General features: G+C 40.9%; 1 protein-coding gene across 7 annotated transcripts in view; it reads left to right on the top strand.

The window, feature by feature from the left end:
- Positions 1-26,094, top strand: part of LRIG3 (leucine rich repeats and immunoglobulin like domains 3) — a 47,350-nt gene extending 21,256 nt beyond the window's left edge. For 3 of the 7 annotated variants that reach the window (XM_033440503.2, XM_033440511.2, XM_033440509.2), the window contains 17 exons: positions 5,804-5,935; positions 6,479-6,622; positions 7,873-8,016; positions 8,322-8,465; positions 8,876-9,019; positions 9,972-10,052; positions 11,077-11,148; positions 13,316-13,387; positions 13,907-14,070; positions 14,672-14,785; positions 16,159-16,479; positions 18,292-18,573; positions 19,553-20,005; positions 20,775-20,933; positions 22,793-22,936; positions 23,027-23,302; positions 24,568-26,094. In XM_033440503.2, the coding sequence (XP_033296394.1) occupies positions 5,804-5,935; positions 6,479-6,622; positions 7,873-8,016; positions 8,322-8,465; positions 8,876-9,019; positions 9,972-10,052; positions 11,077-11,148; positions 13,316-13,387; positions 13,907-14,070; positions 14,672-14,785; positions 16,159-16,479; positions 18,292-18,573; positions 19,553-20,005; positions 20,775-20,933; positions 22,793-22,936; positions 23,027-23,302; positions 24,568-24,812 (3,091 nt within the window). In that variant the 3' untranslated portion in view covers positions 24,813-26,094. The remainder of the gene's footprint in view (positions 1-5,803; positions 5,936-6,478; positions 6,623-7,872; positions 8,017-8,321; positions 8,466-8,875; positions 9,020-9,971; positions 10,053-11,076; positions 11,149-13,315; positions 13,388-13,906; positions 14,071-14,671; positions 14,786-16,158; positions 16,480-18,291; positions 18,574-19,552; positions 20,006-20,774; positions 20,934-22,792; positions 22,937-23,026; positions 23,303-24,567) is intronic. The other 4 variants (XM_033440505.2, XM_033440504.2, XM_033440506.2 and 1 more) reach the window with 4 other exon arrangements.
- Positions 26,095-27,205: the final 1,111 nt, after the last annotated feature.

The raw sequence follows: 27,205 nt of genomic DNA, 5'->3' as shown, positions 1-27,205 counted from the left end.
CTCTGTGCTAAAAGAAGCCTAATATTATAGGGTGTTAGTTATTCCAGCCAAGGTAGTTTTCAAGGAAGCTTTTTTTTGGTGGGGAGGGGGGATAGGGAGGGTAGAGGAGTTATTGTTGGAAATATAAGTGATCTTTAATATGTTTGCAAAATGTCGTGTTTTCTTTAACAGCTTGTAATACCTTTATAAATGGTGTTAAACCAGTTGCTTACAAGTTACATATAGCAATCAGTATTTCCTTGGGGCCAGGCCAACTGTCCCAGTCAGTATGGTTAACGTGCTTGCTCTATGGTTGTGTGCAGTGACCACGGATTCAGCCATTTTTTGGCTGCAGTAACTGAATTGGATTTCAGGGATGTGGTCAGGGTAATGCATTCTAAGAAAGGGGGGCATTGCAACATGTTAAAAAAATGGTTTCAGATTAAATTTCACTGCACATACCCTCTCTAAAAGGAAAATGCCACACATGCATACCTTCTCTAAATAGCCAAGTTTGCACGTCTTTACACATCAAGCTGCAAAGCCTTCAGCTGCCTTTATGTTGTGCAGTAGGTAGGAGACACCTGAAACTATTGACAGATATTTCTTATGCACCAAGAAGCTACACTTTAATTGGTTTCAGGAATTCCAGTGTGAAAAAACCTGATATTCTGGTTCCTCACAAAGAATATTCCACTCTGGGACTCTCTTCTCTGACTCCAGAAATAAACTCATACCATTTATATCCACTTAGGTGTGCATAAAGTTCCTTTGAGACGCTCATGCTTTCTGGAGATCACCGTGAGTCAAAAAGAACCAATCATCATCGTACCAAGTGGTCAATAACCTCATAGATTATATTTTACTGTTATTAATCTAGTCCGGGTTTACATTAATTGCAGGTGTTCCGAGTATCAGAACAAATGCACACATTTCTTATATATAAGAATAACACATTTGTCCATGTTCCTAGTGATTACAGACATGAAAATGCCAGAACTGGGCTCTTCTGGTCAGTCGCATCTCACACCTGAGCAAAAGGGGACCCCCTGCTTTAGGGGGCCTCTCGTACAAGCAGACAGAACACAGGGGTAGTGAGTAGTGTGGATGGGAACTCCAGTAGTGCTGAACTGGGTCCCAGTGTCCAGAGGCTGCAGAGCTGGAAACCTGAGCCTGTATGTCAGGGGAGGGGGAAAGCACGGCCTGTGCCCTGGAAACCAGAGGAAGAACGGTGCTTCGCCCCCAAAACGGGTGTCCAGGCAGACGGTCGCCATTGCCCCTCCATCCCTCCTCTGTCCTCTGTACTTCCTCTTGCCTGTCCCCCACCCAGTCTTTCAACCCACTGCTGCCAGAGAAGTCTTTTCAAAATGCACATCGAATATTGTCACCCCGCCGTTCGAAATCCTCTGTCCTCCTCCCTCTACTTGATCTTGAGACAAAGGCCAAATGCCTAACATGGTTTACAGGGTCCCACTTGACCTACTCTCTTCTCCTCCCAGCACCTCACTCGTCAACTTCCTCTTTCTCCCGTTCCCACTCATTTCCTCAAGGGAAAGAAGCCTTGCCTTGGTCTCACTTGCTTCTGCCTGGAACTCTAGACTCCTCCTTGCCACGGGAAGTTTTGCTGACGCCCACACCCCTCCCATCACTTTTTAGGAGACTGTCCTTTTTCTTCCACTTATCCCTCTGGTGTCCACTCCCTTTTGCCTGCCTGTTCTCCCCCACTAGAATTTCAGTGCTGTGAGGTTAGGGACCATATCCGTCTTGTTCGTTGTCAGATCTTCAGGACTCTCAGAGCAAATATCATCATGTAAATATCATAAGTCGGGTTTGCTTCTGCTTAAAGGTATTTGGCAAAGGCTGAAAGGTGAAATTAGCAACGAAGTGAAACCATGATTGTTGGGCCTGAGAAGCCGAGGCTGACATACCTGGGCCTCCTGTTATTTCCATGGCCTCTGAGAACCCTGAGGGAACCATCTGCATTCCAGCTGACCACGCCCCCAAGTCTGTGTTTGTCTATAAGGGACTGGTTATACTTGACCTCAGCAGTGATTTGACCATGGAACGCCTTGTACTATCAACAAACATAGATGACCAAAATATTCGTGGTTGTTAAGATGGATTTGCACAAGGCTGAAACGCCTTCCTATGGTCAGGGTACAGATTTTTGAACAATGGAAAGATGACATTTCCACATTAACTTAAGTAATGGAAAAAGATAGTTTGTTTTGTTTTGTTTTTTGTTGAAGCATTGCACATTTCCTGCCAAAACTATTAATCAACTGCAGTGCTTTAATATGTTCATCAATTTTGGCATTTATCCATATTTGGAGAAAAATTGAAGCTGGAGTTGAATTGAATCTTTGGCTCCTAGAAATGGTTACTTGTGACCCACTCTATTATGAAGTATGTTTATTTTGAGGGTTTTAGGTGATTAAAAAGATTTTTGAATCTAGTTTTTTAAGGTAGTTGTCTTTTTTTAAAACCCTTCTTGTTTGACATAAAGCAAGTTTTTTTTTCTTTTATTTTAAACTCGTACCTATTAGGTGGTTATTTGCCAGTTAGTCTGAGAGCTAATATGAAACTGGTATTTGGATTTAATTCAGTTCCATTAGAACAGAGTTAAAATTTTGTGATACAGGGACCATTATCCTGGCAGTTGTAAGGGATTTTTGTGCTAGGAAGCAGTGCTGACAAAGACGCACTGTACAGGCTCCGTTTATAACTGAGCACTTTCACACTGCAATTTAGGAGGTGTGCAGCTCAGGAAATGGCTGGCTTTGGCTGGAGCATACTTGAACTGCAAGGAAAATTTTATTCGTCACTCAAGTAATTGGCAGTTTTAATACCTTGTTCATAATTACCTTATAAACAAACGAATACACAAACCAAAGATTGTATGGCCTGTTATCTAACTTGTAGCCTTATTTGAGCAACGTGATAGACACCTGTGGGTCTCCCTCTCCCTCCCACCAGAAACCAGTTTGCTCCATTTATTGCGAAAACCTATGGCTGTTTCTTCTTGTTGTTAAATGTAAGCGTAGCTGTACTAGCTAGCCCCAGACAACCTGGGGACCAAAACCAGATGCAGAATTTGATGGGCGGCAGTGGCTGCGGACCGGAGGGAGAGGGAAGGAGATGAGGGAGGGTGTTTCAGGGTTACTCTGCTGTTTGGGGGGGGGGGGCTTCCTGGTAATGCAAACATTTGGGTTGTGTTTTTAAGAGAACATTTTTGTCCCCTAAAGTGTGGTTTCCTTTAACCCACACACCCTGACCCTGAGGCCCTGTGGCTTGTCTCTTGGACTGAATCCATCTCCAGGATGTAGAAATTGACTAATTGTCTCACTTGCATTACCCTGTACCTCACAGCTAGATCAAGGGGTTTACACACTGAGGAATCCAGATGTGGGAAATGGTCAGAATCAGAGGTCATGGCTGACTTGACTCTAAACAGAATCTGTAAGACTTCATGGGAATCTGAGGGGCTTGATAGTTGTGACTTGTACATGGGACTGCTAACCGCGCCCCCCCCCCCCTTTTTTTAACCTTACTGTTATCACAGAGTTCAGCTGTTAGGGTATACATCACCCCTGCCTGTTACCTTGTATAGGATTACTTTAAAAATGGGGTTAGATTTTTGGATGACTTGGGTCAAAAAAGACGACTCCCCGACAGTCCTTAGAAGTAACACAGGGAAGATTTTTCACAATATTTTGAGAAGTTTTGTTAGTTCATTGTTATTTAAATAGATTTAAAATGTACAACCTGGTTTCTCCACTTACTGGGGAAAGCAGCACCTGGCATTTGCACACATTCAGGAAGCTGGTCTTCTACTCTGTTGGCTGCCAAACACATGCAAACTCTTGGTGACCCTCTTTTTCTCCTGAGGTGCAAGCACAGACTGGGGGGACCCCAGTTTCCAGGGCATCCTTAGTGTTGGCATGATGAGGGCTCAGTGAGCTGGTGTGGATTCCCACAGCAGTTTGGAACCAGTAGCTCAGCATTTTTGCAAGAGTGGGAAGTTGCGAGACTTTCTGGAGGTGCATCTTCACCTCCAGAAAGTAAGAACTTAATTGCCAAAATTAAGTTGTTTGAATGTTGGAAACTGTGTTCTATGAAACAGCCTTCAGGGATTGCTTTGGGACCAATAGGGACTTACTCTGTGAGGTGGCCTGGGGGGAGTACTTGGACTTGTTAGGTTAAAAGCTCTAGTTTCCTAATTTCAACAGCAGAGAAATGTTATTATGATTAAATGGCATAATAAATGAAAAATGCGTAGCATAGGGCTTGGCATCCAATGCCGTCAGCGTTATTAGATTCCATATACATTCCAAGACGGGGATAGATATATAGCCCTGCTTTAAAGGAGCTCACAGTATGGCAGAAAAGACCAACAACGTAAAAAGTGCTGTGTCACACACAGCAGAGGATCTTGTGAAAACACGTAAGAGGTGCTCCTAACTCAGGAACCTTCTGTGACGGTGAGAGGCCTGAGAGTTACAATAATGCAGAAGAACTTAATGAACTCAAAACGCTATGCTAATGCAGTTATTGGTAAGAAAGATACACATATGAAATGTCTTTCTAAGTTTTCCCCTTAAGTGAGGGTTTACCTAAAAATGGCAGCACGTGACTTATATGATATACAGAGTTCTACTTAGAGCCCGCCATTGTTTCATTGTTCCTTGAGCTGTAAAGCGAAGACCCTGGACTCTGCCATCATCCCAGCCCTTCTCCCTTGACATGTCGTTTTTCCCCTGCCTAATGTCTAAAAAGTCCAAGCTACCTGGTCTAATATGACAGTTAAGATGGCTTGCGCATCATTTTGGTTCCTGTTTTCTAGCAAGATTGTTGTTGAATGCTGAATCTCCCCCTTGGAAACTGTTGTATTGATGACCTTCTAAAAGCTTTGCCTTGGCCTCTTTTTGTTTTGTTTTGTTTATCTTTTCTCCTTTGTGGTCTAGTCCTCACCAGTAGAGCTTTCCACGATAGTGCGGATGTTCTGTATGTGTACTGGCCCATTTGACAGATACCAGGCACCTATTCAGGATCTGACATGTGGCTACTATGACTAAGGAACGGAACTTTAACGTTTAATTTTAATTTAAATGTAAAGAGCCACATGTGACTACAATGTTGGACATCATGGTCTGGTGTTTAAGATAGTTAATGTCAAACTTTTAAAAAATCTAATTGCTCCCAGAGATTATTTAGACTGGTGTGCTCTTATTTTTATAATAGTCAAAGCCTTGGAGCATATCCACTGGTTTTGAAGACGATGGCAATGCATTGAAACTTACTATTTCCAAAGAAAAAGAGATTTCTCTAGGATGGCCTTTAAAAAGCCCAATCTGATGAGTATCTTAAGTTCATTGGCACCCGTAGTGTGTGTGCTTTCCAAGGGAAAAATTAGAAATGAATTAGGACTCAAGAAGAAAGAATAGGGAACTAACACACCAGTGCCTGGAATATGCCAACTTGGTGCTAGTCATTTCATATCCCATTTCATGAAATGATAAGGAAGAAAGACTGTTAACAAAATAAGAGAAAGAAAAATCAGTTTAAGTGCATCGCATTTAGATAACCACAGCTGTTAAACGCACCCAGATTTATATCGGAAAGCTTTTCATAATTCTAAAATTATGATTTACTATCTAATGCAACATTAAAGTGACTGAAGGGTTGCTGTTTAACTTTTTAACGTGCTGTGTAGAACAATCAGTTTTCCAAATTTCTAAAGAATGAGTTAGAAATAGAACATATTTTTCACCTTTCAGATTGTTGTACCATTAACCCTGTTATCTGTGCTATTCTTTAAATCCAGAGCTGGAAACAAGATTGTGGAAATATTACCTGAACATCTGAGACGGTTTCAGTCCCTCGAAACTTTGGACCTGAGTGGCAATAATATTTCAGAGCTTAAAACTGCACTTCCACCCCTACAACTCAAATATCTGTAAGTCAAGTTGTTTTTAACAGTTTTCACCCGTGATGAAAATATTGTGCTATATTAAGAAAGGAAACAACTTTAACATAGGAACCAGAACGCTGACCATTTCTTACTGCTGATGGATCAAAAATGTCACTTTCTTACTGACTGGTAATTTTCTGTAAGCCCGGATAACCACAGTCTTCATTTTATTCTTACACGACTGGATTACAAAAATGGAGACATCCTTTGACTGTTATAGAAAAACCAAGTGATTCTGTAAAAAAATAATCAAAATTAAACCCCCCGTGTATTTCATTAATAAATGAATTTCACAAAAATTGGGTAATGTTTGTTATCTTCAAATATTTTAGTCACTTTTTCCCCCAGAGATATGTGTGAATCATAGTCGATATTGGCCTGCAAGGGCGTAAAGAGTTAATTATTTTAAGTGTCCATTGTTACAAGTGATGGGTAGGTTCTCTGGAGAGTCTTTCATATACAGAGAATACATGCACTTTAACTTCCCAAAGAACCAGAAAGAGAAGCTCATCTTCAGACTTTCAACAGGTATATCAACAGCAACCGAGTGACATCCATGGAACCTGGGTATTTTGACAGTCTGGCCAACACACTCCTGGTGCTGAAGCTGAACAGGAACCGAATCTCAGCTCTCCCACCCAAGATGTTTAGACTGCCTCAACTGCAACACCTGTAAGTAAAATGTCCTCTTAGATTCTGTTTCCTCACCTCCTCTAAACCCTTGGCACCTCCCCCCTAAAATCCACAATGTGGCAGAAGGAGTTTAGAAGCAAGGATGTAGCCACCTTTCCTCTGAGAGCTGGAGTTGTAGAACCACTGAATCAGAAAGAGCCTTAAAAGTCACCCGGGGGCTTCCCTGGTGGCGCAGTGGTTGAGAGTCTGCCTGCCGATGCAGGGGATGCGGGTTCGTGCCCCAGTCTGGGAAGATCCCACGTGCCGCGGAGCGGCTGGGCCCGTGAGCCATGGCCACTGGGCCTGCGCGTCCGGAGCCTGTGCTCCGCAGTGGGAGAGGCCACAACAGTGAGAGGCCCGCGTACCGGGAAAAAAAAAAAAAGTCACCCGGTACAGGCTTCTGCCTGACAAGGCAAGTTGGATTGTTCCTGAAAGAGTGAGCAGTGTAATCATTGAACAACCTCCATACAAAGCCATCATGATGGCACTGAAGACATCATGGTGACTCTCCACAGCTGTGGATCGTGAGAACAGTACCAATGACTGCAGGGCCCCTCATAGCTTAAGGAGCTGTAAAGCGCTGTCTCCTTAATAACGGTGGAATAATCTGTGAACAGGCTCCTGCAGTATAGTGGTTTTCAGCCTTGGCTGAACATTACAGATACTTGGGGAGCTTTTAAAAATCCCAGTGCCCAGGCCACACCCTAGACCAATTACATTAGAACCTCTGGGGTAAGATCCAGGCTTCAGTAATTTTTTAAAACTCCCCAGGTGATTCCAGGGTGCAACCAAGGTTGAGAATGACTGCCTGAAAGAGGAAGCATTAAACACAGTACAAATTGTGACAGAGAGGAGTCAACTTTTGTAAGCAGTTGGACAGGATAAACTTGACGGCCCTGCTTCTGAATAGACCTCGTGTTTTAATGTAATATTCAGTACTCCCATTCTGGATACTTTAAAGACCAACATTAATGTGTTTACTTCCATACTGAATGGACAACAGCTTAGAAATTGAAGTGCAATCTGGTGTCAGAATTTGATGATCCCAAAAATACATCACATGTTTCGGAAGGAAACTTACTCACTGCTAGTAAATCAAAATTCTTCTCAATAAAAATGCTTAGAGATTTAAAGCATTCTATGTAATTTAACACAGGCTGGTTTAACTATATTGCAGTAATGTCACATTTTATTACTGCTTCCAGAGTTTGTCATATAAGCTAACTGTCTCACTGTAACATCCAATGTAGTGAACTGAACCGAAACAAGATCAAAAACGTCGATGGGCTCACGTTCCAAGGGCTTGGTGCTCTGAAGTCTCTGAAAATGCAAAGAAACGGAGTGACAAAACTTATGGATGGGGCTTTCTGGGGGCTGAGCAACATGGAAATCTTGTAAGTGCGGGTGATCAATTCCTACTCAGGTGGTGTGATCTTGGAATGCTCAGTGAGCATTCAGCAGCTTTTATTTGAAATCCTATGTTAAAATCTCATCGTTTACCATCTTATAATTTAATATTAAGTTTTGTTGCACGTGACTGAGAATTTAATAAGCATAGTCTTTTCTGCTGATGTCTTTGTGTAACAAAAGCTACACATCTCATAACAATAGGAATATGTAATAGGTGGTAATATGTCCCCTTTGAAGAGTCTAGATAATGAACTTGGGATCCTGCTTTTGACTCTTATTGTAAATGTAGGCAGCTGGACCATAACAACCTAACAGAGATTACCAAAGGCTGGCTTTACGGCCTGCTGATGCTGCAGGAACTTCATCTCAGCCAAAATGCCATCACCAGGATCAGCCCTGATGCCTGGGAGTTCTGCCAGAAACTCAGTGAGCTGTGAGTTGCCTTTTATTCTCCTCAGGTTTGAGAGCAGGAGTCATGCCAGAGCATGAGCTTCTTACCACTGATCTGTGAGATTTTCATAACACAGTTTCCAAGGTGACAGCTTTTTGCACAGGCAACCTAGTCATAGTTTTGTGATAAGTTGAAGCCAGCTCTGCCGTTTCAGTTCTGTGGCGCATGGGCTAAAGCCATGGTGGTGATTCTCAAATAAAGAGAATTTTTTTTTAATTACTGGGATTAGAAATAATGTTTACCTGAGTATGATTAAGAAGGCAGAGTTTTAAAATAAGGGTAACTGGTGCAATATATATGACCTGTTTCTGTTCTTTTTTTTAAACAGATCATTGCGTTGAACTGGAAAATAAAAGCTATCGTTTGTTTTTTCGTTCCTTTTTCCTTTACAGGGACTTAACTTTCAATCACTTATCAAGGTTGGATGATTCAAGCTTCCTGGGCCTAAGCTTGCTAAATACACTGCACATTGGGAATAACAAAGTCAGCTACATTGCTGATTGTGCCTTCCGGGGGCTTTCCAGTTTAAAGACTTTGTAAGTTACACATTTTGCTGTTCCTCCATGAACCTAATTGGTTCCTAAATGTGCCCACTTTTCTCCAAGCAGATTTCCTTTGTTATGAAGGAAATGTGTACAGCCTCAGAAGTAGTGTCTTAATCTTTCCCAGATCAGTTTGATTAAGATCGGTCCATTTCATCCATGTGTGCTTCTTAAAGGGATTAAAAAGGACAGTGATCAGATTGGTTTGGTGATTACAGTCAGCCTTCTCAGGATCTCCAGGAAGTTGGTAACCGCTCAAGAGGAAAACAATTTCAAATCCACTAATTTTTCTTCGTAAAAATGCAGATTAAAAATTACCCAGAGCAGAAAAGATACACAAAGTGCAGCAAAGGAAGACGCCTGTTTATCAGACCAGTTACATCCAGACTTGATCTCTGTCCCAAGAGGAAGAAGAGGGAGCTGGATTAAATGGCCTTTGAAAAATCTTTCAAATGTGAATTTTAACGTTGTGCAACGGGCTTTTGATTTTCGCACTGTCAGAAAGTTTTGCTGTGTTCACTGTTTGAAGCGTTACATGACTGAAAGACATGCCGCGTGCTCTGGCGAGCTGCTCCTTGTGTGGTTGGAGCAGAGGTTTTAAAGTTTAATGTATTTTTCAGACTATTCAGGTCTTTCAGAATTTAGTCATCTTGATAGAGGAGTTAATAGGGCCGGAATCAACTCTCCTCATCTCGGACAAAAGTATAAAATGCTGCTGAGGGAGGAGGGCAGGAGGTAAGATCTATGTTAGGGAGAGAAACAGTTTTCTATTGTTTTGAAAGGGGCAGAGAGAGATGATATGGGCAGTTATGAGGAATTATTCCAAATCACATGCCACCTGGGGGGGGGAAATCTTCGCTTTCTAAGCATATGTCTAACAAGAATGCCTGTATCTTTTATTAAGTACCTGGTACCACTTTCCGTAACTCTCCCTTTTTTGAACCAGGGATCTGAAGAATAATGAAATTTCTTGGACCATTGAGGACATGAATGGTGCCTTCTCTGGGCTTGACAAACTGAGGCGGCTGTGAGTATGATTTGCCTCATAATTGGCGTTGCTTTCTGACCTAAACATTTTGGGATATTTTTGGCTACACCGCGCAGCTTTCGGGATCTTAGTTCCCCAACCAGGGATTGAACCCCGGGGCCACGCCGAGTCCTGACCACTGGACCGCCAGGGAACTCCCTAAACACTTTGTCTTAATTGCGCTCAGTTCCACACACAAGTTGACATCTTTAAAAAGTTTTAAAACAGGTGCTCAATCTGGTTGCTACCCTTTGTCATCTCCCCAAATGACTCCTGTTATACGAGATGTGTATTGATTAGATCTTCTTCCTTGGGTATAGTGGTTTTACTCAACACTTGGGTTAGTGCCGCTGACTTTAGTATTCAGATAAGAATTTTCGGTTGTTTTGAGTGCTTAGACCCTTGGGATTACTACTGTGTAAAGGTTAGTGCACTAAGTTCAGCATTTTGAAACGTGCAGTGTTGCCCTTCCCTCACAGGAATGTTTAAATGAAGCGATCCAGTGACCAATGATAACACTGCAGTGGGTTCCGAGCAATTCAGGATAAAAACATGTTTCTATTTAGCCACAAAATGGCCTTGAAGATGGCTAAGTTCTGTGTTTTAAGCAAGCAGTCTTCAAATTGACTTCCATTTAGTCCTAAACTTCTGTGGGTGATGAAGATATCCATGGGGTGGGTGGGTAAGGAGAAAGTCTCCAGTATTACCTGCTTTATTTATTAGTGTTCTGAGACATTTTACTTGGAATAAAGTTTCTGCCTCTTTGAAAAATCACTGCTTTGATTTAACCTTCAGAGTAACTTCTCGAATACGTATTTTTGCTGGGTTCTCTGTCGAATGCTTTGCAACCATACTGAACCATATGACTGAAATAGATGGCACGGATACATTTTTTTAAGGATATCTTGTTTAATTGAAGAAAATAGAATATTCACAAATGATTTAAAAAGCAATTCTTTTCAGGAGAGTTGCACTCCACAATGGCTTTTACTAACTGTTCCATTATAATTTTTTTTTTTTTAAGGATACTCCAGGGAAACCGGATTCGATCCATTACCAAAAAAGCCTTCACTGGTTTGGATGCATTAGAACATCTGTGAGTAGCAGGAATTTAGTTACCCTAAAGGCAATCTGAAATGGTTATCTACTTATATGTCATGAAAGGTAACACAAACTAGTACATAATTTTGTTGGTATCCTCTCAGTGCAATAAAATATACACATCTATCCTTTGTCCTTTGTCTACCTACCTACCTACTTGTCTGTCTGTATATCTATATGAAAGTATAAGTGTACAGGTGCATATTTCTTTTGCCTTTAAGGGCATTGCTATACATCACTTTGGGGTTTTCTCTTAGTTATTTCTCTCAAGCAGTGGTATATTTAATTTTTTTAAAAAACTACCATTTATCACACACCTAGTGCACATCAGGCATTATGCTAGGTACTTATTTATATTTTCTCATTTAATCCTTACAAGAAAACTATTTAATAGCTACTGTTATCTTAATTTTTAAGTTAAGATGCAGTGGCTCTGAGGGTTCATTGATTCCATCAGACAGTTAAGAAGGCAACATCTTAACGCTCAAAAAAGACAATCCCTCCAGTCCTGGAGAGTGACGGGAGAGTTTTAACACTACTTTGAGAATTTTGTTTATTGTTACTGTTGTTTAATTATAAAGCATACAACCTGTTTTTCCTCCTTTATTCTTTTTCTCACTCTCTTTTGCAACTAACCTGTAAGTTAGCAGCTGACAGAAGCAGGGCTCAAACCAGGGCAGCCCCTGCTCTCATAGCAGCTCTTGCCTTCACATCTTCTGCCCCCAGTAACTCCTGGCACACATTTCTGAAATGACACTTAGGCACTCGAATATTTTCAGGCACTAGGAGCACAGCCTTGATAGGAGTCAAAGCCTGCAGGAGCACAGAGCCAACCAGCTTCTGATAACCGTGGGTGCACATATATGTGTTCAGTGGGAGTCTGAAGCAGCAGAGTGTGTCCACCCTGACTATTAAGGAATGCTTATAGCCAAAAGTTGTATTATCTGTTAACCTGGACAAAAGTTATCATGTAAGATACACATTTGCTTGGTACCGTCACTGGTGCTGTGTGTTTAGCTGTTAGTCTGTGCACCACCATCTTGCCGTCTTCGCAATGACTCATTGGTTGCAGGGAGCTCTGGATCGCCAGCCACGCCGACAGTGTAGCAGGGCAGGTTGTAGGGGATAACTCTGCAAAGTGTCATCTGGAAAGGCGGGCCAGTATTGCTGGGCTCACTGAAACAAATTATTTTCAAAGGGAAGCTAGCCAAAAGGGTTTGTCATCTGACCCATTTCATTTCTGGGAAAGTGGAGTTAGTGGATCCGTGGGGCATTCGCCTCTGCTTCAGTTTCCTAAACCTTCGTGACTCTCTCAGCCTCTTTCTCTGCCCACGTTTGGGACCTCGATTCTGTCTTCTGTTGCCGCTTGTCTCATTCAAAATCCCTTTTCTCCACCCTCTTAAAGGAAAACAGAGTAGTAATCACTGTGGAGAGGACTTTAATCCAGAGCGCTCATAAGCACCAGTTAAAAATAAAGCCAGCCCAGAACATTCTCTCATTTTATAAATGTCCTGCCTGAAGTGTTTGTTGTTTTGTTTGTTTTAGTGAGAACCTCTTGTCTGAACACCTACCTGTCTCCCCACGAGTGAGTTGTGTGTGACAGAATAGGCTAGTGACTGAGAGCATAGGTTTGGAAATTGAAAATAATTGAGTTCAAATCTTACCTGCCCCTTTCACGCCAAGCCAAGGTAGTTATACCATCTGCTTTTGGGTCGATGTGAGGATTAAATGTAATAATATGTAAACGTAAATCACTTAACATGGTTGCATATCATAGAAGGTATTCTATACATGATGGTTTTTTAAAAGCATAATTACGAGGAATTTTATTTGTGCATTTAAAAGTTACTAATGGTTACTAATTTGAATAATAAGAAGTGTAATAAAATAACATGGCAGAACAGCTTAGGCCCTTAAGAGTCAAAAAACCTGTATGTGGTGATATGAAATCTCTCTCACCGTAACAGAACCTGCCTCTGATGCAGATATCCTTGTTCTTGAATCCAGGCTTCCTAATGAGTTCTAGTCACCCCCATTTGTGCATCTCAGCACAGAGAGTATTTTTGTGGCGAATGGCGTGGGCAGCGTGGGCCCACCCTGTGCCTGAAGGCACATAGTGACCATAATTCCGTCGAATGTATTTGACTTGCTTGCTTTTTCAGAGACCTGAGCGACAACGCAATCATGTCATTACAAGGCAATGCATTCTCACAAATGAAGAAACTTCAGCAACTGTAAGCTTTTCTTTTCCTTCCAAGAGTTTCACATAAAGCATGGAGGGGGAAACTGACGTGGGGTGGATTATCCTGGATTATGTATCTATAGAAAGTGTCTGGCACATTCATCACATCACTTAACTTTTGTTACCAGAAAGCAAGAGGAGTTGGTTTTTTGTTCCCTTTGTTGAAAAGAGGAGTTTCTTTTTCTTTCTGTTACAAATTGGCGGTTGAAATTTGTGGGACCCAATACAGTACAGTGCCTCATCACAGTAACCAGTCTTCAGTAGTAAGGTATTTTTGGTGTATCAGCACTTCTGTCTCTGCTGGTCGGTAAGAACACCACCACCACCAACAAAAAAACAGTGCGAGTTCCATGTCTTGCATTTTAAGATGGACTATAGAATATTTAGTCCATGGGATGTGTGTATTTGGTTTCCCCATTCATTGCTTTGTTAATATTTACTTGAGTTTAGTTTATACTTGTAGAAATCTGCATTTCGTACAAAACAAATTGAATGTAATTACTCTCCTCAGGCACTTAAATACATCAAGCCTTTTGTGCGATTGCCAACTAAAATGGCTCCCACAGTGGGTGGCGGAAAACAACTTTCAGAGCTTTGTAAATGCCAGTTGTGCCCATCCTCAGCTGCTGAAGGGAAGAAGTATTTTTGCTGTTAGCCCAGATGGCTTTGTGTGTGGTGAGTGGAACTATGGCCTTTGACTTTTTTATTCATTCTTCTTTTTTTTTTTCTCCCATTTGTCCAAATAATGGACTTCAATAAATTTATGTTCCCTTAATAAAGCTCTTATTTCTGCTGAGGTAGATGAGAATGGATCTGTAGCTTGCTGAGGACCACAGTTTCACTGATGGAAGGAAAAATTTTTTCTATAATTTATAAAATTGGCATCAGAGTGGTTTGGTAGAAAGAGAATGATGTTGGATCTTGGGAGAACTGAAGGATAGTCACAGCCCTGCTACTTAACTGTGATTCCCTGAATCTCAGTCTTCACATCTATGAAATGGGAGCGCTGCTCTCTGCTCTCCCCAGTTCCGGGGGTTGTTGAGAGGCTCTTGTGAGCTCAGTGAAGAGACTGACTTAAATCCTGTGCAGATGCTGTTTATGGTGAGTAGAAAGAGAAAATTATTAGCTAGTGATTTATAGTCTGCTAAAAATTTTACTATTAGTGGGTAAAACATTACAAGTAACAGAAAGTTTGAGTTTATTGTAAATAAATGTAAGGTCCATTGTCTTAGCATCTAAGCATCTCAGCGTTAGAAATTTGCTTACCCAACTTCAGATAGCAGATCTGGATCAAAAACCCAAGTTTTCCTCTCTCTGGTGCCGTCTTCCGTCTGCTGCACTACACTGCCGTTTACTATTTGCTGCCATGGAGACCTTTGTAAAACTAAATGTGCGTACAGAACATGAAATCAAAACTTGTTTGAATTTTAGTATGTGTGTTAAGATACTGCAGAACCTAATTCTACGTTGGCCTTTAAAATTTTATTTAAAACTGCTTTGCCTAGGATTGTTTAGCTAAGTACAAGAAAACCATATTTTTTTTAGGTTGCAGCATTAAGTGGTCCCAACAGTTTCTGGAAATAAAACATCTGATGTAGCTTTTGGATCTAAGTAAGCATTTGGCATTCATCTGTAAGGACCTGAGCTATTCCTTTTCCATGGTCTTGATTTCTCAGTTCTGTAGTCTTCGAGATATGAACTCTCTATTACTTTGAGACACACACACACATGCATGCACACACTTTCCCATATCTATATAGTACCCATAGATTTTTTAGCAGATGAGAATTTTAGAATAATCACACAGAAGAAGAAACTATCTTGATTACAGCATGCAGGCGTGGCATTGGAAATTACCTGCATTGCAGTTGTCAGAGGGTCCCCCATACCCCATTCATAAACACACACACACACACACACACACACACACACACACACACACACACGTAATTTTTTTCAGAGCACCCAAGTAATACATTTTGGTTGCTTTAAGATGCTTCCTTCTGGGTTTAGACCATCTCTGAGAAACTGAAGTTCAAAAAGGTAACTTTTCCAAAAAGTAACAGAGAACTAAAAATAACTGTTTGGAATGAAAGAGTTGCTTAGCTGTAATTATAATGTAGCTCTGACAATGTGGCACCGCGACCTGATGGACTGTCCACTCTAAACTCCAGGCTGGAGCCAGGGGCTCACAGGGAGCTTGAGAAATGCTTTTCCTTTCACTACAGGATTGTTTTTTCCTGCTCTACCTAAAAATGACTGGTCTTTTTAATGAGTTCTATTTTTGGTAAGTGGTGTTAATTTGCTGCCTTTAGTGGTATTGATTATCATTATTGATGTTCGATTTCTTAATTTTTCTGCTTATTTATGAAGAACATGGGGAAAAAATGCAGTTCCTAATAGCATTTCAAGATGATCCATGAGCCTGGAAGTGTCTTAACCGATTTCTTCTTGTATTTATGTTAAAAAAAAAAAAAAAAAAGCCAAGAGGTCTGCAATAAACTGTATTCCAATATATCAGTCTCCTCCCAGTTAATGATGGATAAATAGGGCTCAGTCTCTAGTTGAAATGAATGAATTACTTTATAAACTCTCTCCCAGTCTGTTATTTTCAACACTGGGACTGCTGGTCCATCTGTGAAACATACACAGAGGGTAAAAACCTAAGCCACTGTTTGTTTTGAGTTTCTTGGTGTTCAGATCTGAGTAGCATTTGGACTCAAGCTTAAAACTGTTTTGTTTCCTCCTCTCCATTTTGAACAGATGATTTTCCTAAACCCCAGATCACAGTTCAGCCAGAAACACAGTCGGCAATAAAAGGTTCCAATTTGAGTTTTATCTGCTCAGCTGCCAGCAGCAGTGATTCCCCAATGACTTTTGCTTGGAAAAAAGACAATGAACTACTGCATGATGCTGAAATGGAAAATTATGCACACCTCCGGGCCCAAGGTGGGGAGGTGATGGAGTACACCACCATTCTTCGGCTCCGCAGTGTGGAATTTACCAGTGAAGGGAGATATCAGTGTGTCATCTCCAATCACTTTGGTTCATCCTACTCTGTCAAAGCCAAGCTCACAGTAAATAGTATGTGATCTGACTTTTCCTTTTGCGTTTAAAGATATGTTTTAGAAACATATTTCTCATTTTCTCTCTTTTTCTTACTGCTAACCCTATCCTCTGCTCTTACAGTTCTCCGCCTAACCCTTCTCACTCCACAAGATTAATAGTCTTGGTTAAGCAAGCAGTTTTTGTGTTGAAGACCCCATACTTAGCATGGTGGGTAACCAAGATGAACCAGACACTTTTTGCTCTGTGAGAGTTCACAATGTACTGGTCTGATGTGGGAGGCCATGAAGTGTAGAGTTAAAGGATATCACCTTTTTTTTTAAAATGAAGTATAGAAAAAAAAAAAATGAAGTATAGTTGACTTACAATACTGTGTTAGTTTCAGTTGTACAGCAAAATGATTCAGTTATATGTATTTTTTTCAGATAATTTTCCATTATAGGTTATTATAAGATATTGAATATAGTTCCCTGTGTTATACAGTGAATTCTTGTTGCTTATCTATTTTATGTAAAGTAGTTTGTATCTGTTAATCCCATACTCCTAGTTTATCTCTCCCTTTCCCCTTTGGTAACCGTAAGTTTGTTTTCTGTGTCTGAGTCTGTTTGTTTTTTATATACATATTAGTTTATTTTTTAGATTCCAGATATAAGTGATAATATTTGTCTTTCTCTGTCTGACTTCACTTAGTATGAAATTCTCTAGGTCCACCCATGTTGCTACAAATGGTAATATTTCATTCTTTTCTATGGCAGAGTAAATATTCCATTGTGTATATGTACCACATCTTCTTAAACCAGTTATCTGTTGATGGGCACTTAGGTTGCTTCCGTGTCCTGGCTATTGTAAATAGTGCTGCTATGAACATGGGGGTGCATATATCTTTTTGAATTAGAGTTTTCATCTTTTCCAGATATATGCCCAGGAGTGGAATTGCTGGGTCATATGGTAGCTCTATTTTTAGTTTTTTAGGAAACCTCCATACTGTTTTCTATAGTGACTGCACCAATTTACATTCCCACCAATAGAGAGCACACCACCCTTAGCTCAGAGATCTGGGTTTGAACCCTACCACTCCTACTTACAGCTGTGGAACTCTCAGCAAGTTACCTAACCTCTCTGTGCCTCCTTTTCCACATCTTTCAGTTAGGAGTAATAGTACCTACCTTATAGAGGTATGATAATTGTTAAATAAAATAATTTGTGTAAAGAACTTAGCAGAATGCCTGGAATAGAGTAAGTGCTCAGTAAATGCAGTAAGCTTTAGCTGCTGTTCATAAAAGTGTCTCATCCTGTGCTTTGTGTGGCAGGTAGACAGTTGTATAGTTTAGCATTTAATTGTTTGTATCTTTCATGGTAGAAAATATGATTCATTAATGCATTCATTCAATAAATGGTTGCTGAGGCCTGACACATTGAACAAAAAATTGTGGGACAAAGCACATGTCTAAAGTCATAGAATGTTAGAGCCAGGAGGGACTTAAAAAAAAAAAAAGATGGTGTGGTCAGGGTAACAAAGAGATAAACTCATTCGCCTAAAGTCTCACAGGTAATTATTGAGGAAACTAAAAAGCGACTGGAAAATAGCAGAAAGACGATCAGTCTGAAGCTCAGGTGACCTGTTTCATCCTGACTCCATCATTTCTGTACCTGTGTAACCTTGAGGGAGTACCTTAATCACTCCATGTCATCTTGCAGTTGGAAATAACCCCTGCCTTACTATGTCAGGGACCTTCATAAGTATCAAAAAAAAAAAAAAAAAAAAGGGAATGAAAATGAACCTCTCAAACTCCAGAATGCTAATTGCCCATGTTGTGTCTCTGATTTCAGTGCTTCCTTCGTTCACCAAGACCCCCATGGACCTCACCATCCGCGCTGGGGCCATGGCACGCTTGGAGTGCGCTGCCCTGGGACACCCGGCCCCACAGATAGCCTGGCAGAAGGACGGGGGCACAGACTTCCCGGCCGCGAGGGAGAGACGCATGCATGTAATGCCCGAGGATGACGTGTTCTTTATCGTGGACGTGAAGATAGAGGACATCGGGGTGTATAGCTGCACCGCTCAAAACAGTGCAGGAAGCATTTCTGCAAATGCAACTCTGACTGTCCTCGGTAAGTGGATATTTTCAGATTTTGTGATATACGTTAAATGTACCAGCTCACCCAAAGGCCCTAAGAAGCTGTGAGAAGTTGTGTCCGAAGTGGAGAGGGTGAGAGATGATCATAGGACACTGCCCTTTCCTGGAGGGGACAATGGCTTCTCAGAAGCTTTGAAGTCGCGAGTGTGTTACATCTTCAGGCCTGTGGCCAGTGAAATGAATCTGCTCCCTCCCATGTGAGGAGGGGGAAAAGTAAATTCTTTGATGCTTTCCCTTTTGCAGGAGTCACCTTTCTCTGCTCTTTCCGTCATGCAGTCTCTACCAGAAGTCTTAACAATATAAAGAATATAAGAAAATAAGTGTATAAATAGATAGAAAGGGCCCTAACTTTTTTCTCAGCCTCCCATAAACCACTGTGGAAATCTGAGTTCATCTTTTATCATTTACCTAAACAGATGCTTTTTAAAAATGTGAGCATGTTAATCATTTGTGTATCTTTGAAAGAGTAAATCAGAGTAACCTATGAACACCAAATAATAAAAGTAAATTATTTTCAGAATTTTAATATAGGCTGGGACATCTAGCACTAGGAAGTTTCCCTTTAAAAATGTAAACATTCTGATTTTTTTCATCCATCAACACACAGTTGTGCTTGAATTTATTTTTATACATTTTCTAATTCTAAAAAATGTCTAAAATGTTTTGCTTTGCCCCACTTCCACCATTCCCCAGCCTTGCCAAGAGTGAGACAGACTGAGAGAAAGGAAATAGTAAATATTATCCTTAACTGATGTTATAAGTAAATGACAGCCAAATGATAAAATGAAATCCCAGATGCTGTATACGTGTGTAGGGTCTTAAAGAAGCATGGGCGTGAGGTTGTGGGAGAATACAGTTTTCAGCTCCCACTTGAATAAATTTAAGCGCGAGGTCTTATGCTGTGCGAACCCTAATTTCATGTCGGAGATTAAAAACATAACTTGTCATTTCAGAGACGCCATCATTTTTGCGGCCCCTGTTAGATCGAACTGTAACCAAGGGGGAAACGGCCGTCCTGCAGTGCATCGCGGGAGGGAGCCCTCCTCCCAGATTGAACTGGACCAAGGATGACAGCCCTTTGGTGGTCACTGAAAGGCACTTTTTTGCAGCAGGCAACCAGCTGCTAATCATTGTGGACTCTGATGTCAGGGACGCCGGGAAGTACACATGTGAAATGTCTAATACCCTGGGCACCGAGAGAGGCCACGTGCGCCTCAGCGTGATCCCCACCCCCACCTGCGACTCCCCTCAGATGACCGCCTCATCACTGGATGACGATGGATGGGCCACCGTGGGCATCGTGATCATCGCGGTGGTTTGCTGTGTGGTGGGCACGTCACTCGTGTGGGTGGTCATCATATACCACACACGGCGGAGGAACGAAGATTGCAGCATCACCAACACAGGTGTGTCAGCAGAAGCCTGGCATAGGGTGCAGGAGTCGTGTGTGTGCTTATGGTCCCACCGTGATTTCCTTCTGAGTGTGTGTCTCACAGTCTCAGGCCGTGTCCCAAGGGTGACTCATTTGTTTCAAAGCTGCAGAACTACGGTTAGCTAAAAATAACACCCTGGCCCAGAATAAAGCTGATGGTTAAAGATGAGTGCTTTCTGTCAAAACCTCATCAGAATATCCTGTTGGCTATGAGAGACGATCCAAATCACAGCGTAAACCAGTCTGACCCTGTCACAAGCTGGTGATGGAGGACCAGGAAGAGCCCTTCAGTCATGAGGCTCACACCATGCCATCGTTTTTCGTTTTGTCATGTGTGCATGTGTGTGTACAGGCATCTAGGGAAGATTCTAGTTATTGGTGGGAGAGGGGCTTTGACTTATATGTGCAAAACTCCTACATCAGTGAATAATATTAAGTTGGGAATATGGCAGAAATCAAGCTTAATTCAAAACCTTAGATACGCTCCCATGAAAATTACCTTTACCTTTGTCAGCATTTGTTGTTTTTGAAATTTGGGAGGAATATCCCACAGGCCATAAAGTAGAAAGTCAGCTCAGGCGCCCCAGAGCAGCAGAGCCCTGGTTTGCCTTACATCAAGGTTTTGCAAGAGTCGACTGATGTGATTTGAACCGAAAACCAAGCAGAACGTACCGTTCATCAGGGAAGCCCCTGTGGCATTTACGATCATTCTTGGTTAATGGAATGCTGTTGTTTGATTCCAGATGAGACCAACTTGCCGGCTGACACCCCGAGTTATTTGTCATCTCAGGGAACATTAGCTGACAGACAGGATGGGTACGTCTCCTCAGAAAGTGGAAGCCACCACCAGTTTGTCACTTCTTCAGGAGGCGGATTTTTCTTACCACAACACGGCAGTAATGGTACGTGCTTAAAATGAACGTGGGCTGTAGTTGTTTTGAAATAACCCAGTGGAAATTCAAATATAATATTAATTTTCACAAGAAATTGATACCCCCATATATGGAGGGCCCTGGCCCAAAATCACTGGCAAAGCTGAAATTAAATAGTTATGCCCTTCTCTTAAATACTAGACAAATCTTTGTTTCCAGCAATAACAGAAGACAAGTAGGTTAAATAAAATTTAATTCCACCAGGCGATGTAATACTTCCTTTACGTTGTAAATGTTCTTTGGCCCTGGGTGTTCTTCTTACTTAAATGACATTAACTGGTTTCATGTGTGGTCTTAAAAAGTCAGGATTTAAAATCATTCTGTTAGAGACATCTAATACTGACTCTCACTTTAAGAACTGTATTGTTTAAAGAATAATAAGGAGTCAGCGTAATACAAGGGCATCAGCTTGGTTCAAGACCCACTTCTGACATTCCCTGCATAACCTTGGGCAGCTATGATCCTTCCCTATTAAGTTGTTGTGAACATTAAATACAATGATAACGGAAAATGACACATATTAAGGGCTCAGTAACTAGCAGCTAGTGACATTATTCTCAAACATCTTACCATCTTTTCCCACAAGTGTTGATTGAATATCTGCTCTGTGATGGACTCCGTAGTTGGGAGGGAAGAATATTTGTTTTCAGTTTCACAGTTTAGTCAACGGTGAGACAAAAAATTCCACAAATAATTGCAAAGTGCTTGGCAAGGCAGTGATAGAGGGTATAGAGATAGAAGATTTGAGCAAAAAAACTGTAGTCCCGGGCTTCCCTGGTGGCGCAGTGGTTGAGAGTCTGCCTGCCGATGCAGGGGACGCGGGTTTGTGCCCCGGTCCGGGAAGATCCTACATGCCGCGGAGCGGCTGGGCCCATGAGCCATGGCCGCTGAGCCTGCGCGTCCGGAGCCTGTGCTCCGCAACGGGAGAGGCCACAACAGTGAGAGGCTCGCGTACCGCAAAAAAAAAAAAAAAAAAAAAAAAAAGCTGTAGTCCCTGTTAGACTCGTTTGGCTGCAAAGAGCAGAGGCCCAAGCTTATTCAGCTGGAGCAGGGTTTACTGAAAAGATGCTTACAAAAGTCTAAAGGGACAGAACTGGAGCATAGTAGCGCCATGTTGCCTGGATGCTGGGGCTGGAGATTGGCCCCCCCCTCAGAGCAGCCCTAGAGGCCACTGGCATTACTGAGTCACATTCTGCACACTTGCTTCTCGCTGAGACCACCACCCACCCTCTGAGTGCCCAGTTCTTGCTGCCCAGGTACATGGTCCATCGTGGCATCTCTCACCCTCATGATGTCTCTTGTCCTTCAGCTGCTGTGTCCACTACTAACCAGCATATCATTTCTGGGTCATTTAGCTCAGATACTCATGGATACGTTTTTGTTTGTTTGGCCGGGCTCATCTTTGAGCTGGCCATTAAGAGGTCATTGGTTAAATGCCAATGCCTTATACTGGTCATCAGTGACTTTCTGGAGGAAGCAGGCAGTGCTGGCGGCATCATGTGGTTCAGACCATGGCTGCTTCAGCTGCAGTGTCCATACACAGATCAGTGTCTCTTGGAAACTAGGTGGGGCCAGCAACGAGGTTAGCTCCAGTTCAACGGTTAATCAAGTCCTCCTTTAGTAAGATACCACACATTTACGCAGTTACTAATCCGTAGGCATCAATAAATTTTGAAAAAACTCTACCATAAATTTCTACAGTGTTTCCTTTGTATAATAGTCTATCTAAACTTTTCATCTATAAATATGGAAACTGTCAGAAGTGGAGAGAGACTGTTGAATGGTACTTGAACAAAATTGATTCAGTGACTAAGATGTGGTTTTTAAAGGGACATGCCACATTGACAACAGCAGTGAAGCCGACGTGGAAGCTGCCACAGACCCATTCCTTTGTCCCTTTTTGGGACCCTCAGGCCCTGTGTATTTGAAGGGGAGTGTGTATGGCTCAGATCCTTTTGAAGCCTATCATACAGGTATGTGGTTTTCTTATCTGAGTTGCGTTTCCTGGAGAGACCTCCAGAAGCATTAACTCTGTCTCCGGATATTGTCCCCAAATTTAAAAGGTTGTGGTCCTGACCCAAGAACAGCTTTAATGGAACACTTTGAGTCCAGTTACATAAAGAAGAAGGAGGGCTACCCGTGTCCTCATCCTTCAGAAGAATCCTGCGAGCAGAGTGTCAGTGATACAGGATGGCCTTCCCATGTGAGGAAGTTACTCAGCTCTTCTTACTCTCAACACGAAGGACCTGGAATGAACAACTTATGTCTGAACAAGTCTTCGGCAGATTTTAGTCCAAGTCCAGAGCCAGCATCGGTTACTTTGAGTAAATCTTTCATGGGTAAGTTTATTAAATTATTAGACACCTTGACTCAGGACCCACATTCCAAGTTGCATGCAGGAGAGCTATGAGAGCTTTGAATGCCAGACTGGTGAAAAATAGTTTTTGGTGTCGTTTTTTTGTTTGTTTTTCTTTTTAATGATGCTGTCGTGACATTGTATTAGTGAGTATCTTTGTTTCTAAAAGCAAAGGCAGATGTGCGGATTTTACTCGATTATGTATTTAATCCAGCGCTAGGCCTTAGGAACTTTCTGGGCAACTCTGTGTGTGGCATCATCTAGAAGACAAGAGTTTTGGAAGTGACTTAGGAGTGCAGTTTGTCAGTCATGTGGAAAAAGTGGTTTTGGGCTACAACAGCCTTTGGGGTGGAGTTGTGTGCACAGCATGACTGTGGTTTGGGATGTCTGGTGGCTTATAACTGAACTCACAGTCAAAGGGCAGACGGCGTCCTACCTGGCAGCAGCTGCTCATTAACCAAGCTGGACTACCTCCCGCGAAGGAGACTGTCAGAGCCCTAAAGCCCTCGGTAGTGCTGGTGGACACTGGCAGGCGCTGAGGTTCATCTGTGGATTTTTTAGTCTAGTGCAGGGGGACGATGAGATGGAAGAACTGAAATCATCTTTTCACTGCATGGAAATACGGAAACATTAACCACAACTTTTTTTTTTTTAATAGAATTTTAAAATACTTTACCCAGCTTTTAAGAAATTTCATGTTTTGTCATGGTATAATTATTCATATTCCTTTTTGAAAAAATGAAAATAATATCTTTTACATGACTGAGGCAATAATTTGAGTCAATGGAATAATAATTTGCTACTAAGGAAGAAAGGGCAAGACATACGGGTTGTTTTGAGAGAAATGTGCTATACTCAGGAACAGTCGACTTGTACGTTACTATCCAAATGCGCTTTGTGGAGAATTGGGGGCTCTCAATTAATACTGCTAGGACTCGGGAGAACTTCTGTTGGGGAACTTCATTGCTCAGTGGTGAATGTTACTGTAAGTCCTGAGACGTGGTAAAGAAGGGCTGCTTGTATTCAGTGGATGTGTGTATAAGAGGGGCACACATGCCCTCAGCTCCATTCTGTAAGGTCTTTCTCCATAGCACAGATATACAACCATACACCTGAGTCCCATAATGTGGACTTGTAGAACGTCCGTGGGGTATTCACATTCATGGGGGAAGATGCTCCTTCATTTGAAATGCATTTTGTTGATTGCTCCGAAAGGCCCCATGTGCTCAAGGGGATTCTTTCTTTCAGGAACGTTTGGAAAGCCTCTGAGAAGACCTCACCTGGATGCCTTTTCAAGCTCTGGACAGTCATCAGATTGTCAGCCAAGAACCTTTCACTTGAAAGCTCGTTCTTCCCCGAACTTGGACTGTGAGTCAGAGGAAGATGGGAAAGAAAGGACAGATTTTCAGCAAGAAAATCACGCATGTACATATAAACAGACCTTAGAAAACCACAGGACTTCAAATTTTCAGTCTTATGACTTGGACACATAGACTGAATGGGACCAAGGAAGAGTTCTAACATACTACCTCAAGTGGACTTTTATTTAAAAGAGAGAGAATCCTATGTTTTTAAGTGGAGCTATGAATTTTAAAAGGATTAAATGTCTTATTTATACCAATGGACCAAAATTACAAAAAGTTATAAAAATTTTATACTAGGAGTAACTTTCATATAAGAATACCTTTTAAAACTATTTTACTATTTTATAACTTTGCTTTATGCAGAAAATATCTTATGTAAATTAATGGTATAAATCCATGACTATTTTATGTATTTTTATAATGCCAGATTCCTTTTTATTGAAAATGAGTACTAAAGCATTTTAAACAATAACTGTCTTGTACGTGTTTTGAATAGAGGTCACTTCATTTTATTTTGCACATTACATTGAATAAATGTGTCATTTCGATCCCAAGCCCCATCTATACGATAACAACCTTCATTATTTTGAACACATTGTAGGCTTAGTGATTTCATATTATGACGTCTCACGTTGGTGAAAATTGCATTCAGCACGTTAAAATACGAACACATTATTGTTCTCTGTACCTCCCAGGGTGGTTGTAATATAGACTCAAACCAGGGAGCTCCAGAGATCTGAGGTACATTAATTTATTTCTAACTCTACACATGAAAAGATGTGTTGTAGTCCAGTGTACTCTAGTACAACCACCATTGCTGAAATCACTGCTCACGCCACGTTTCCTTAATTATAATAATGCTTTATGTCGTCTAATGCTTTGTGCTTTTCCACATAGTTTCACATCCACCATCACTTTGATTATAACAAGAGTGGTTTATTTCGCATTTCTATAGTTAAAATGTCTAGAGCAGATGTGGTGTTCATCCTCTGTTCCAGGTTATAATGGGATGCTGGTGGAATTCTTTGCTGTGCTTGGCTTTCTCCTGAATGAGCAGCTCTTAAAGAAAAGGTACGCTTAACCTATTCTGCAACATTCTTGAAGAATTAAAATATTTTCCTAATTTGGTCACCACAACTCTACTTGTTAAAAACTGAGTATCAAATCTGTTACTTAAACGTATACAGTTATTTAAAATACTTGTTTTAAGCAGTATTTAGGTGAAAATATCATTACATGACTGGCCTATATACACATACAAAAAAGAATATAGTCATTTCCAAAATTAAGTGACATAGTTTGAAGTAATTGAATGAAACAAACATTAAGTTTAATAATTCAGATGGTGAAACTTTTTTTTGCCTTATTAGCACTGAAGAAGGTAATATAGTACATTAAACTTTAAAATCTACTAACCTGTTGAAGGTGTGAATTTATGTCATTGTCAGTTCTTTGAACTAAATTAAAAGCATGTATTAGAAAAGCAGATTCTTCTCAGAGGGTTTGTTGGGGGTAAAGTTTTCCTATTTAGTGAGTTTAGAGCTTTGTTTTTTGTGAGCCAGAAGCCTGGAACCCAGATTGCAGTAAGATTTTCCTCCTTTAATTTAGACACCAGAGTCCAAGACAGGAAGTTGATCCTTCCTGGGACCACCAGTGACTAAGAGCAGAGAAGTGATTTTGTATGGTTTGGCGTTATCATATTGCTAGATCTTCCAAATCGTGTTAATTTGTCTTCATTATTGCCAGATGTGATCCAGGCATCGATAAGGGGTCTACGCAAGGATTAGGAACTTCTTTTAAAGGATTTAATTTTTCCGGACTTAAGCGCAAAGGTTTAAATCATTAACACCTGAAATTCAAAAGTTAGATTCACTCTACATTAACGTGATTTTTCTTTTACTTTTCTTGTGTGCTGAAACTTATGGATGACATATAATCTTAGCTGTCTGGAGAAACAGTGGGAGCTTTGCAGGAAAAGAATTTGCAGGAAAAGAATATCTGTAATTTTGAGACTCCATATTGAATTAACAAAGTGAATCTAGTAGTTTAAGATATCCTAAAATAACATAGACTTAATTAAAAATGTAGATAAATATCAAATCACTTGACTTATTTATGAGAAAGAATGCTTACAATTTTCAGTTTGATCTTCCTGTGCTTTGTGGTACAAGACTTCTTTTACAGTGTATCTTAATAGATGTTCACACAACTTTTATATATTTTCTCTCAATTCCACTATTGACCCTAAATGATGGGATAGTTATTGTGTATAATCTTATCTGTTTTTTTTAAGATATTGGGGAATAAATATTCCTTAATTGTGGTAGGCAACGTTTTATAAAAATTAAATTTCTATGAAACATCACCATTTATTTTCAGTTAGAAAATAACCAAGAAAGAAAGAAAACCAAAAAAAGAAAGAAACCAAAAGTTATTTCTCAGAATAAAGCCAATGGTAGTTACCATTTTAAAAACTTGATAGAAAAAAGAAGGGATGATTTGGTATTTGTACACACTTGAGG

This window comes from Orcinus orca, chromosome 11 (assembly GCF_937001465.1).
Source record: "Orcinus orca chromosome 11, mOrcOrc1.1, whole genome shotgun sequence".
Lineage (NCBI taxonomy): Eukaryota > Metazoa > Chordata > Mammalia > Artiodactyla > Delphinidae > Orcinus > Orcinus orca.
This window is presented reverse-complemented; position numbering and strand designations above follow the sequence as displayed.